The sequence below is a fragment of the Zalophus californianus genome, chromosome 3 (assembly GCF_009762305.2).
Source record: "Zalophus californianus isolate mZalCal1 chromosome 3, mZalCal1.pri.v2, whole genome shotgun sequence".
Taxonomy (NCBI): Eukaryota; Metazoa; Chordata; class Mammalia; order Carnivora; family Otariidae; genus Zalophus; species Zalophus californianus.
The window spans coordinates 128706308-128720597 of NC_045597.1; the positions used below are offsets into that span (position 1 = coordinate 128706308).

Here is a 14290-nt window from a genome sequence, read left to right on the forward strand (position 1 = left end):
AAATGGAAAAACTGAAAGTAAGAGAAATTACTACCTAAAATGATGTGACATATTTTAAAAGGCTACTCAGGGAAATGCTGAGAAGAGATATGTATGTTTTTAAGTAAATTATTAAAAAATTTTTAACGTAATGAGCCACAGTTATTAATTAATTGACATGCAAAACAGGCAAGTAGGTTTTTAGTTTGAGTGCTTTCCAAGTTATTAAACCAAACCAATTAAATTTTAAAAAGGGAGTCACAGAGGTCATACTAGAAAGAGAAGAAACGTTTTAAAAAGTGGAAACATTGCCTCAGTGGAGAGAAAAGGTCAGAGGCGCATGCAGGGCTATCTGATTCCAAAGCTATGATTTTTCTTGTTTTTGTAATTTCACATTAAAGTAATATAACTATATTAGAGGAGAACTGGGGGAAGGAGGTGCAATAAAAACTCCAACCCGCCACACTGTCACAATCCAGTGGTGAAGCACCGAGAGGGCCTGGGAGCCGGGGGGCGGGGGGGGGGGTCCTCACGCACAGCCGCTGCCGCCCCTGCCATTCAACCTAGTATTCTGATGGGGTGTCTGCAAAACCCGGTAGCACAGAAGACGCTTTTAGGAAAATCTCTGAGACTAATCATGTTGCTAAAATATTATGAAGAGCAAAAATGAAATATAACCTATTAAAAAGCCCATAGAAAACAGATCCATACCACCCAATGTATTTACCGATATGTTTAAATACCAATATACTTAAAGTAGTATCTATATAGGAAATATTAAAAGCTGTCTTCTTTAAAGATCAGAGAATACTGAATGGGTATGACCATATCTGCAGGCTTAGATCAAACAGTAACCATTATAAAGACACTGCTGAACATTAACCTGTTAACAACTGCAGAGCTTCTGATGTGAAATCTACTGACCTACAAAAAATAAAATAACGAAAATCATTCTTTTATTGTAATGAAAATATCTTTTAAAAATGATCACATAAAGCCACTGCCAGTTTCGAAGAAATGAGCCCCAAAGATGCAAAACTAAGGTGATTTTTAATTAAATAACTAGTATTCTTATTTCAGCTAAGACATTTCGGAATTCTGCTCAAGTATCCAACATAGCTAATGACACGTCAGTGTACAAAATATATATTTTTTCTATCTTTTTTTTCTCCTTTCACTCAGTTGCTAAATATTTTATCACAAATAGGATTGGGAGCATTTGTTATAAAGGTTAATACTAAATATCTGTTAGCAAAATCTCTACAATTTACTGGGGATTTTGATTTTTCAAAAAGGCTAACATAGACTTTAAACACATCACAGAGCAAAATTCTGCAAGTTTCCTTTCATGATACACATTTTTTGAACACATTTTTTAAACACTGAAAATCCTTTGACAATTGGCCAAAACTAGAAAGAATACTGGTGTTAGGAGCCTTTCCTGATTTAGGGACTTCTTTTTTCAGGTTTTGTTCTTTTCTTTCCTATTCTTTCTTTTCTTTCAGGTTCACCTCCAGCAAAAATTCATCCATCGAGGTATAACATTTCAAAATCTAGGCATGTAAAAATATGGACCTTAAAGTTTCCCTTTATTACACTGTTACTTACATACTTTAATGGAAATATATTTTACCTGCAAAATCTGTGTGGGGGATATTTCACCATTGGTTTCAGTTGCAAAAGACACCATATGCTCTGGAAAAAAATACTGACGAAAAGATACAGGTTACATTATTTCAAAAGCCATGTTAGAAAAGATTCAATTGTGACCAATATAGTAAGCTCCAGGAAAAGTTCTTTAAATCAGTGTGTTGAAAATTCACCTAAAGTCCTTCTCAAAATGCCAATCCCTGGACTCTACGTTCAGGTATCTTAATGAGAAGGTAGGAGTAGGGCCCAAAGAGTCGCAAGCACCCTCAGATAACGCGGATGCAGAGAGAGCCACATTCGTCAAGTTCAAAACAGTGCCCTCAGGATGACAGCGTGCTTGTTCCCCTATGTCTTCCCTGAGTCCTGTGGGCACTCTGGCAGGTAATAAAGGACCATCAACTCCATGTCACAAAGTCAAGGCTCCTAGAAGTAAGGGGTATACCCAAGGTCATAGCCACACGTAAAGGAACCAGGACTTGTTGTAGGGCCAGGGAGCTAAAAGTCAGGTCCTTTTCAACGTCGTTCAATCATAAAATTCACCTAGGGCAGTTGTTTAAAATAGGAATTCCCAAGCCTCGTTCCTAGAGTGTCTGATTCAGTAGGTCTGGGTACTCTCTCCTCCCCCAGGTAATTTTTATGATCAGACACATTTGGGAAAATATAGACTACTATATTTCCTCCAAGGATGGGGTTTTACAACCGTTCTACTACCATTTGGTCTAATACTGTGGTCAGTATTAGTTACAGCATTCCTGGCCTCTATCTACTAGCAGCCCCCCTGTCCCTCCAGCCCTGGAATGACAAGCAAAAATGTCTCCAGACATTGTCAAATCGCCCCCAGTTGAGAACCACAGCTCTAGGTCTACAAAATGAGTGTACGGCCTTGTTCAAATAATAATAATAATAATAAAATATAAAAAAACAAGCACTAAAACCATATGCCTTTAACTATACTTTTAAATTCTTGCTTTTAACAAAGATTAACAACAAGAAAATCGTTTCCCTTCAAATTCTAATTCTATTTGATTTTTATTAGGACTCTTATTTTCTTTGTCAAAGATCATCCCATTATGTTTTTATTAATAGGTTCAAATAAAAGAGAACATAAGAGGTCTTTCAGGGTTTGAAAATATTCTATTATAGTGTGTATCATATATTTTTCATAAAGGATCATTTCAATCCAATTATCCAAAACTTCGTGTAAAAATATGCTACAGCTGCAGAGACAAAAACAATTTAAAATAATGAGCCCAGAGGCTATTCTGACTTTTCCAGATCCCTAGGTCTTCACTAGAATGTGACACATATTTCTTTTCTTTTAAAGAGAACTATCATGAAAGTAGTATTTATTAGATAATGCTCCGGTCTTTAACTCATTTCTACTTAGCTCAGTCATTACTGCACTGAAAAAATATTTTGGAACAGCAAGATTCATGTCAATCTGAAAATTTTTGGCTAAGCTATGGCACTCCCAACAATCATCAATCTGTTTTTGCTTTAGAAATTTTCTTATTTAAATTTCCTAAATTCTATGAAAAGTGTTAAACTATAATATTTTGGAGCTGCTTAAGGATATCTAATAATTGATTCCCCAAATTAAATGTATACTATCTTCTTCTTCTTAAAAAGCAAGAAAAAGTTCTGTGATTCAACAGTCTTACACAATTCACAGCACTCACCATAGCACATACCCTCCCCAATGTCTATCACATAACATAATAAAAAAAAAAAAAGACAAGGAGAAATTAAAAAAAAAAAAGGCAAGAAAAAGAAGAAATAGCTCCCCAAAATGGTTAATCTGAACTTCTGTGATAATGCTGACTAATCATTGTTAGACTACAAAGAAACGTAACTATGATGTTCACGGAACAGAATTTTTACCTACAATTTACCGAATGGAGAATTGTATTTGATTTATGGTGACTCTTTTCTTCACATAAAGTAAAATAACACTTAATGAATTCATTTATTTCCCATAACTATTAATGGGGATTTCACTTACCATTGGGTTTTTAAAGAATTCATATTTGGCATAATTTTTTCTAAAGTATAGTTTATTTTCTTCTTCCATTCCCCAGGTAGATAGCACTTCAATCACCAGCTCATGGTCTTCCATTGTTCTTTCTGTAAGGAATGTTTCCGTGAGTATGTCAACAGAATGATGGATGGATGGATGGATGGATGGATGGACAAATGAATAGATAGAAAAGACAGACAAACATGTAGGTAGAAAGAAATATACATGGACACATGTACCCACACAAATTTATAAATTTATGTATGTATCTTTATTAAATATAGCAAATTTCAATTCAATTCTAGAATAGCCAGATTGATACTATTTTAGCAATTTTGAATTAGTAATGTTGATTTTTTTATACCAAAGCAGACTGTAACCTGAGGAGAAAAATGACAAAATGTCACAATGCACTTTTTGCTAATTGCCAATTCCTTTTACTGCTATGTAAATTATAATTAAGTTTGATAACAAATCTGCATTAAGGATGAGGGAGCTATTCTTTTTTTCTCCAATTTGTCATGATGCCAAAATTAAAATATTTGCCTCAAAGTAGAACAATTCACCCCATTAAGAGATGAAAAATTTTGACAGGTTCAAAATGCATTTAAGATACATAGTCTGGATAGTTCAGAAAAATTAAAATAAATGCTTTAAAAGGAAAAATTTTTATGCAAGAACGTACAACTTTGAAGAAACCTAATTTCTTGTGGCACTTTATCCTTTCAAAACTAATGTTCAGGCAAATATATTTTAGGCAGTCTAGAAAGGCGCTTGGGAGGAAAGGTACTTAAATGAAATAAGCAAAAACAACTTTACAGAGGGGAACATAACATGCACAATTCCTATTTTAATAAGAAACTTGATGTCCATAGTAGTGCTATTCATAATAGCCCCAAACTGGAAACTACCCAAATGCCAATCAACATGAGAATGAATGAATAGTGTAAACAGTGTAATAAGTAGTGGAATACATACTACAACAACACACAACTGTATGGGTGAATTTCACAAACATGACATTAAATGAAAGAAGTCAGGCACAAACAGTACACACTACATGCTTACACTTACATAAAGTTCAACACAGGTAAAATAAATCTATAGTGTTAGAAATCAAGATAATGGGGAGAGTGGGTGAGGGAGCAGGGGCTTGAGGGAAACAACTGGGTGTAGGAGATACTGTTTTGTTCTGGGTATTGGATATCCAAGTTTATGCAACATGAGAGTTCACTGAGTTGTCCACATATGGCTTGTTCACTTTTCTTAAGGTATATCATATTTCAATAAAAGGTTAAAGAAAAGTTACTGTGAAATTACTAATGCAAAACAGGAAGTGAAGAACAGCCAACTAAGGAATATAGAAATCCTCTGCTTTTTTTAGGTGCTTCTAGGACCTTTTTGAAAAGTATCTGTGTCTCAAACATTCAACACTCAGTAGTGATCTGTGACTTACAACACCCAAACCCTTGAAAGTAATGTCATACTTAAATAGAAGTTTATTCATCTGAAAGAATTCTCAATGAATATGGATGAGTTTGAGCTAAGTGTGCATCAACACTCTGGGTTCTGTTTCTAACTCCAGTTGCTCTTTTTCTGTCTCACTGATGAGCTCCCATAGCTCCTCCTCCCTCCTAAGATGCAATCCTTGGCTAAAATCTTTTCTTTTCGTTTCTTAAGCTAATTCACTCTCCTTCAGCCATCCCGCCTGTTGAGTTCCTTGAGATGAAATCTCTGGCTACAGTTGCTTTTACTCATGCTCTAGTCCCAACTGTTAGACTTTCCAACACCTCAAACACAGTTTGTCTAAATCCAAAGTCAGTATGGTGGTTCCCCCAAAATAGTAAACGATTCCAGCAACGCCAATCCTGAGCATATAACCAAAAGAAATGAAAGCAGAGACTAGAACAGATGTTTGTATACCAATGTTCATAGTAGCACTATTCATGATAGGTAGAAACACCCTAGTGTCCACCAACAAGATGAATGGACAAACAACATGTAGGACACACATACAATGGAATATTTAGCCTTAAAAAGGAATGAAATTCTGACATGTGCTACAACATGGATGGACCTTAAAGATATCATATGTAAAATAAGAAGACGTAAGAACCGATATTATAGGATTCCTTTTATATGTGATACCTGGAATAGACAAATTCGTAGAGACAGAAAGTAGAATGGGGGTTGCAGGGACTAGGGAGCAAGGGGTTATTGTTCAATGGGCTCAGAGTTTCACTATGAGAAGATAAAGATGTTCTGGAGATGGGTAGTGGTGATGGTTGTACAACAGTATGAATGTACATAAGGCCAATGAATTATACCCTTAAAACTGGTAAATTTTATGTTATGTACATTTTATCAAAATAAAAAATAAACCTGAAAACAAAGTCATCTTCCCTTTTCTCTCTCAAACTGCTTTTTCCTAAACTCTCCTATCTCCATTGCATCTTTATAGCCACTCCTCTATGCCCCACTTCCACTATCCCCAGACACCAGGGATTTGCCCTCCAAATGTCTCTCAACAACCCCTCACATTGTCACAATTCCAATTTAGACCTTCATTTTTTCTTAACTAATCTCCAAACTTCTGGTTTCTCTTTCTTCCAATCCAACCTGGACACTGATACCATAGCAAACCTCATAGAACATGTGTGTCAATGTAACCCTTGCTCAAAGTACTTTCTACTCCCTACTTGCTGTGGGATACATCCATGTAGTCTGGCAGTTATACTAACCATTCATCCATTTGACAAATATTTACTGAAGGCCTACCATGTGTCAGACATTCATCTTGGGGCTTGGAATTTTGTAGTGCATAAAACAGTCAGAAGTCACTGCCTCAGGGAGCTTTCATTCTAATGGGAAGATGAGGACTATAAATAAAATGTAAATCTTAACAGGCAAGTGATAAACACAACAAAGAAAAATAGAGCAGGGCACAGGGAGAAAGGAGGCCATAGGGGAAAAGAATTCATTTTCAACAGCTTGCCAGGATAGGTCTCATTGAGAAGGTAATGTTTGAACAAAGACCCAAAGGAGAAAGGGGCCTGAGCCAAGCAGACACCAACAGGAAGAACAAGAACAAAGCCTCTGAGGCAAGAGCAAGACTCTATGTTTGAAGTACCACAAGGAGGTTAACGTGGCTGAAGCTGAGTGAGCAAAGGGGCAAATACTAGGAGAGGTTAGAGAAGCAATGGTGATGAGCTGGGAAGTCTGCAGAAAGCCCTTCAGTTCATAGTGAGGTTCTGGTGTTTCCTTAGAGTCAGATGAGAAGTCATTTTGTATGGAGGTTCCTCAAGAAGTTGAAAACAGAGCTACCATACGATCCAGCAATTGCACTACTGGGTATTTATCCCAAAGATACAAATGTAGTGATCTGAAGGGGTATGTGCACCCCAATGTTTATAGCAGCAATGTCCACAATAGCCAAACTGTGGAAAGAGCAAAGATGTCCATCGACAGATGAATGGATAAAGAAGATGTGATATATATATATACAATGGAATATTATGCAGCCATCAAAAGGAATGAGCTCTTGCCATTTGCAACGATGTGGATGGAACTGGAGGGTGTTATGCTGAGCGAAATAAGTCAATCAGAGAAAGACATGTATCACATGACCTCACTGATATGAGGAATTCTTAATCTCAGGAAACAAACTGAGGGTTGCTGGAGTGGTGGGGGGTGGGAGGGATGGGGTGGCTGGGTGATAGACATTGGGTAGGGTATGTGCTACAGTGAGCACTGTGAATTGTGTAAGACTGTTGAATCACAGACCTGTACCTCTGAAGCAAATAATACATTATATGTTAAAAAAAAAAAAGAAGGTAGTAGGAAGGGAAAAATGAAGGGGGGGGGAAATCGGTGGGGGAGACGAACCATGAGAGACTATGGACTCTGAGAAACAAACTGAGGGTTCTAGAGGGGAGGGGGGTGGGGGATGGGTTAGCCTGGTGATGGGTATTAAAGAGGGTACCTACTGAATGGAGCACTGGGTGTTATACACAAACAATGAATCATGGAACACTACATCAAAAAAATAAATAAATAGAGGGAAAAAAAAAAGAAAAACTGTAAGAGAAGTGGGTTGGGGAGAGTCAACAGTTACTAAGATATCCAGCGGCAAGTCACATCCCTAACAATCTCTCTATTATTCTTACTTTTGTCTACTTCTCACACAAACCAGCTGGTATTTTCAGGCTTGTGAAACATAGTATCACATTCAACATACTATATGCTAAGCATGATATCCATATTTTTTGCAACTGCAGCAGAAGAAAATTTCAAGGTAGTAAGCAAGATGTTTGCTTGTTTTACCAACCTGTGTTTCTTTGTACCCATTACCTCTACCACTAAAGAATCCTATGTTCTGCCCTCAAGATATGCTATGCAGAGAGGAAAAAAAATTACAGAAATGCATTTTATTTACTTTTGAGCTTCACAATGAGACTTTATCAATCTTTGACAGATATAAGTGCTTGGGGAGATCATGCCTAGCCAATCCTTGATTGCCTCATATAGGGATCCACCTTCTGTCTTCTGAGAAAGTTGCTGCAGTTAAGAGGTTGGTGGAAGAAAGGATGGAATAGAGATTGAGCTAGAAAAAGTGGACAGTGTAGGACCAAGAGACCCTGTAATCCAGTCCCCTTCAAGAATGAGAACGCTTTCAGGGTGACAAGTTGATGGTGATAAAACACCAGATAAGTTTAATGATGCTATGTGGCTCAAACCAGAGGATAGTGTTAGGAGACATCTAGCTTCCAGTAGAAACCCTACATCTAGCATGATGGAGAAGCCATAACTGAGGGCAACATCGAGGCAGAGGAGTCCATAGCATTCCATTATGGAGAAAGAAAGAGCATATGGCAACAGTACCACATCCCCATCGGGAACATGGATGAGCTAAGAGAAGAGCATGCACTTTAAGTGGCTTTATGGTACTCAAATAAATTTGAGAGGAACAAGAGTTTCCAGAACATGAAGAGCAAGGGTTAGGCAAATACCCATCCTGGGACTTAATGCCTCACCAGCATGTTGCAGAAGTGAAAGTAGGTCTAAACCTTCAATTGAGAATATTTAAACCTGTATGTAACTCATTTATAAAACCTGAATTTATTATTTACCCCAACAACACTGAGAACAATCCATAAAAAAACAAATCATAGAAGATTAAACTGTCTTCTGTTAATAAGGCAAGAGAATGAGAATCAAAAATTATTCAAGTTATTGAAATAAAGGTAGTTACATCTCTGCAAGTCTCCATCTGAGACCTTTTTCACTGCAATGTTTGATTCTTATAATATTTTTAAAAGATTTTATTTATTTGAGAGAGAAAGAGAGCACGAGAAGGGGAGGGGCAGAGGGAGAAGCAGGCTCCCCACTGAGCAAGGAGCCTGATGTGGGCTCGATCCCAGGACCCTGGGATCATGACTTGAGCCGAAGGCAGATACTTAACCGACCCAGGCGTGCTTTAATTCTTATAATATTTTCAGTAGGCTGAATAATGGCCCCAAAGACATCTGGAACCTATAAATGTTGCCTTATATGGCAAAGTCTTTGCAGATGTCATTAACTTAAAGATACTGAGAGGAAGAGATTATCCTGAATTATCCAGGTAGGCTCTAAATCCAATTACAAGGACCTTTATAAAACAGAGACAGAAAGAGATGTGACCCAGACAGAAGAGGAAAGGGCAATGTGATCACAGAGAGAGACTCAAGTGACACGGACACAAGTCCAGGAACGATGGTAACCACCAGAAGCTGGAAGAGGCAAGGAATGGAGTCCTTCTAAAGCCCCAGAAAGAGCCTGCCCTCATCTTGAGTGCAGCCCAGTGACCTTAATTTTGGACTTCTCACCTCCAGAACTGCTAGAGATTACATTTCTGTTGTTTGAAGTCACTAGGTCTGTGGTAAAGCAGTAACACTGTCTAATGAGCAAGTTATAGTTGCATCTTACAGAAAAGGAACCTGAAGTTCAGAATAGTGAACATCTCAGGATTTGAACAGCATCCGCATGTCTGATCCCACGTCGACGCTGTTCATCTGCAAGCACTGCCTCTGCCTTCTCCCCCACAGCTCCCACTGGAGGGGCATCCCATGCCGCCTCTGCCCCCCCCCCCCACAGCTCCCACTGGAGGGGCATCCCCTGCAGCCTCTGCCCCCCCGCATAGCTCCCACTGGAGGGGCATCCCCTGCTGCCTCTGGCTCCCCCCCCCCCAGAGCTCCCACTAAAGGGGCATCCCCTGCCACCTCTGCCTCCCCCGCAGCTCCCACTGGAGGGGCATCCCCTGCTGCCTCTGCCTCCCCCACAGGTCCCACTGGAGGGGCATCCCCTGCAGCCTCTGCCCCCCCCACAGCTCCCACTGGAGGGGCATCCCCTGCTGCCTCTGCCGAGCCTATTTATATCCTGCTCATTCTTTCCATATCAACTAAAATCCTCTCTCATGTTCCTGCAGCTCTTATGTTTCAACTGCTCCAAATTCTTTTATTTTGAAATGTGTTCAATAAATATTTACTAATTAAGTGAAACTAAAAAACCACATTTTGAGTGTAAGGGGAACAAAAATAATGGGCAGTATTTCAAATCATATCAATCTTAATCTCAAATGAAAGTAACATAAATCACTTGAATTTGGGCTGTACCAAAAAAGGAAATAAAACAAAAAAGGGCAGAAAAACCAAGCTTTATGTGTAATGAAAAGCACTTTTGTGATCACCAAGTGGCAGTCTACATGTAAACTAAGCCCAGCACAGCAATCTAGAAAGGAAAGATAACATACGATATTCACGGAAAATTTCACAGAACTGTAGTACTGAATGTCTAAATAACACATAACTAGCATGGGGAAAATATCCTGGTAATCTTAAGGAGAAAAATTTCTTCAAAGACAGCTAGATTAACTAGAGTGTGTGAGAAAGCAGAAGACATATTTTTCATTCCTTCAAAGATGATTTCTGGATATTCTAGTGAAAATTCAGATAACATAGAAGGAAGTAAAATAGCAAAGTCCAGAGGATCAGAAGCGGCTACAGGTTCTCGTCTCACACACTCCTGTGGTAATGGAGCTAAAATTTCCTTATCACAGAATCTGGCTTTTCAAAATTATATTATATTAATAATCTTTTCAAATGTATACATTACTATCCCAATTGGATGCACATGACCTGAGCCTAAGGCAGATGTTTAACGACTGAGCCACCCAGGTGCCCCCTGGTTTCTTTTTTTAAAGGTAACTAACTAAATACAGACTTTAATAGGGAAGAGTTCAACATGAAGATACAAGATGCCTAGAAGGATAACTTGGAGAGGAAAAGAAGAATGAGTAAAGGGAGGTGAAAAGTTGCTGAAGACCAGCTTTGTTTTGCTTAGGCTAGGCCTGGGACATCATCACCGAGACATGAGAATGGGGGAAAAACAAAAAAAATACTAGTTAGTCTAGATGGCTTCTAGTTAACTTTCTACTGATTCTTCCTCTTCAGTGTCATTCTAAAACCAAGTGGATTTTAACCAACTAATGATCCTACTAAGTAACTTATAATACATGTTTTAAATGTCAAAAAGAAACAAATTAATTCTGTAACTGGGGGCTCTCTGCTGCAATACTCAAAAACAATGATACTAAGAACTGTCACGCAGAATGAGTTCAAATACTTTTTGGATTACCATGTGATAAATGACCCTAGGTACCTTTCTCAGAAATTCATCATGATTCTTTTAAAGACCTTATTAAGACCCTAAGGGCTTCATAAAATACTATATTAAAATATACTATCAAAACTTTACACATACAAGTCTACTTAGAAAACATTCTGCAGTATTCATCAGGCATTGGAAAGTGAATGACAATGACTGTATACCACTTCTATGTAGGCAGAAAAAGAGGAGAGAAGCCCTCCTAAATCACTTCAAAACAGTATCCAAAAAGGAGAAAAAGAGGGGGAAAAGCCTCCAAAGGAGTAAAGAAAAGCTTTCTTAAAACTAAAAGTTTTATCATGTCACTTGAAGTTTTATCTTTGTTTCTGACAGACCAGCGTGAAGTGTCATAGCAATGCAACGAAATATGGCCAAATAATAACTACCTGTAATTCTGTTTTCTGTTTAATTTCCAGAAACTTTTTCTTAAAAAAAAAAAAGAGAGAGAGAGAGAAGGAGAAGAGAGGAAAGAAGTTTCTTCTGAAACTGTTGATTTCACTTCAAAGTCTTTTAAAAACCCTCAATCCTCCCAGAATGGAAAGTGTTCACCTGTGACCTTCTGCCTGGATTTCTTCGCTGAATCTACTGAAAGTACAGCGTGGGGCTTAAATAGAAACCTGAGTCCCTACTCTTCTCATCACTTGATAAGAGAAGAAACAAAAGTGGCTTTTACCTCTAATTCGCCCAGAAAACAATTCTTTGTATACCTTTGTTACAGGAAACTCCAGGAGACAAATGGTCCTTGTACTTCTCTGGGCGAGGCAGAAACTACATACATTTTGTCAATCTTATTTTCAGATAAAAATGAACAGCCTCTGACCAAGCAAAACAAAAACTGGAGAAGCAAAGGATAAAAATAGGGCTCAATTCTGAAAGGTTCCTTAACCTAAGAAAACTCTCTAATACTAGCGAGCTCGCCTGGAAAAATCGCTAGCACCATATTCAGCTCCGTAAGTGCAATTAATAGGAAAATCTTGACACTTAAGCTTGATGGGTGTAAAGGCCTTGCAGATCATTCTGCAACAAACTGAAGTAGTCTTCATATTAACTTAGACTCACCAATCACAACTTGTATTCATAGAAATCCTTACTTTTCCGCAAAGTATTTGCATACACATCACCTCAAGCTGATTGATAAATACTCAAAAAGTTTAGAAACCCCTTCCATAAATTCTAAGTTACCTAATGCATCCTTTAAAGACTGAGAGCAAATTTGCATCTAGGTACCCGTGTTGCTTCTTTGGCTTCTTTTCCTAGTCTCTTCCTTCTATGTACATTGTAATCCATCCTTTGAACTGCTCGGTATAAGTACCTTACAGTTTAGTACAGTTTAGTTCAAAAACCATTTATTTGTTCTAGACCCTGGATTACAAAAAAGTATACACAGAGTTCCAGCTCTCATGGAATTACTGTCTAGTTTTAATAATATGATCACTATTAAGATAGTTGCAGAAAATGTAACAGCAGCTGAGAAGATGGGTACTTGGCCCAACATGAAGCTTCAGGAAGATGTCTCAGTCTTTAAAAATCTCTTTGTTTTTAAAATTGTGTTTGCTTCCTTTTTTCTGATTTCTAAAATAATACATTCCCATTATGGGAAATTTGAAAACCATGAACAGGTTCCATGGTGTAATGGTTAGCACTCTGGACTCTGAAAACCATGAACAGCGGACAATTACAATCCATCTTTAAATCTATCAATCAGGAATTAGGACTTAACATTTCAGTATATTCCCTTCTTATTTTTTTCTCTGGGTCTATATGAATATATTTGTATATATTTTTCGCAAAACTTAGAAAACATTGTATATATGTTTATATATATACCTTCAATCAATCAGCTTTAAAATCTTATATCTGTCCACATCAGTCTTCAAAGGAAGAACTCCAAAAACGTGATCAAAAGCTGCATAACTTATATCCCATGGATGTACTGTAATTTATTACGTCCCCCTATTATTATATCATTAGGTTTTATTTTTCTAATTAATATTGTAAATAATCCTGCTTGAACAGCCTTATATCAATTTCTTGGACAAATCTGCTTATTTTCCACACCCCAGTCTAGCATGTACATGTGGAAACATCCCCTCCCAGGACACACCTCATCACTGACTCCCGGTGCTTCTGTTATTTTCGGGATTTGCAATTTCCCAAAGGATGTATGAGAAATGGTGGTGCCAGCAAGTATCCTAATTGTCTCAAGGAACAGTTGCTTGGAACCTAGAGGAGACATATCTGTCTGCCTACGTGCTCTCCGATGGAAGGGGCGACTCTCCTTCATAAGGTTGAGCATGGGGTGCCTCCAGTTGCCTCTCTCTCTCTCTCTCTCTCTCTCTCTCTCTCTCTCTCTCCTCTAAGACTGTGGTACTAGGTTAGCTGGCTGTCAGCTTCGACAGTTGAGGGTTTTCATAATATTTTTAGGAAATGGCTAGCAGTTGTACCTTGCTACCATTTTTGACTAAAATTCCAAGTAAGCCTTGGAAAAGGCACAGCCAGGTAAAGATGGATGACAAAGAACTCGCTGAGAATCCTATGGCATGAGCAAGGAAACCAAGGCATAGAAACTGTAGTGTATGCAGGCAACTACAGGCCCTTCTTTCATGTATAAACTTAGAGGAGGAAGAGGGGAGACACAAGGCTGGAGATAGGAGGGGTAGGCAGGTCATAGGAGCTACAAGCCCTGCAAAGGACTTCGGATCGTAACGCACGAAGAATCAGGTCTGCATTCCCGTGGATAACCTTGATATGCCGGAGTCAAGGGGACCCATTACAAGGCTAAAATAATCCCTGAGGAGAGAAATGATAAGACCCAAACTCAGGCTATGAGACACTGAGAAGGAAAAATCAGTCGCACCAGGAGGCAGATTTAGTTATAAGCACTCTTCACAGGTTCATAGTTTCTGCCGCCAGCCTTAGCGTGCTACCAGGACACCGTGACTC

General features: G+C 38.3%; 1 protein-coding gene across 4 annotated transcripts in view; it reads right to left on the reverse strand.

The window, feature by feature from the left end:
* Positions 1-14290, reverse strand: part of GRB14 (growth factor receptor bound protein 14) — a 113199-nt gene that overhangs the window by 21669 nt on the left and 77240 nt on the right. For all 4 annotated transcript variants that reach the window (XM_027591379.1, XM_027591378.1, XM_027591381.1 and 1 more), the window contains 2 exons: positions 3632-3753; positions 1613-1687 (listed from right to left, as the gene is read on the reverse strand). In XM_027591379.1, coding sequence (XP_027447180.1) covers positions 1613-1687; positions 3632-3753 — 197 coding nt within the window. The remainder of the gene's footprint in view (positions 1-1612; positions 1688-3631; positions 3754-14290) is intronic.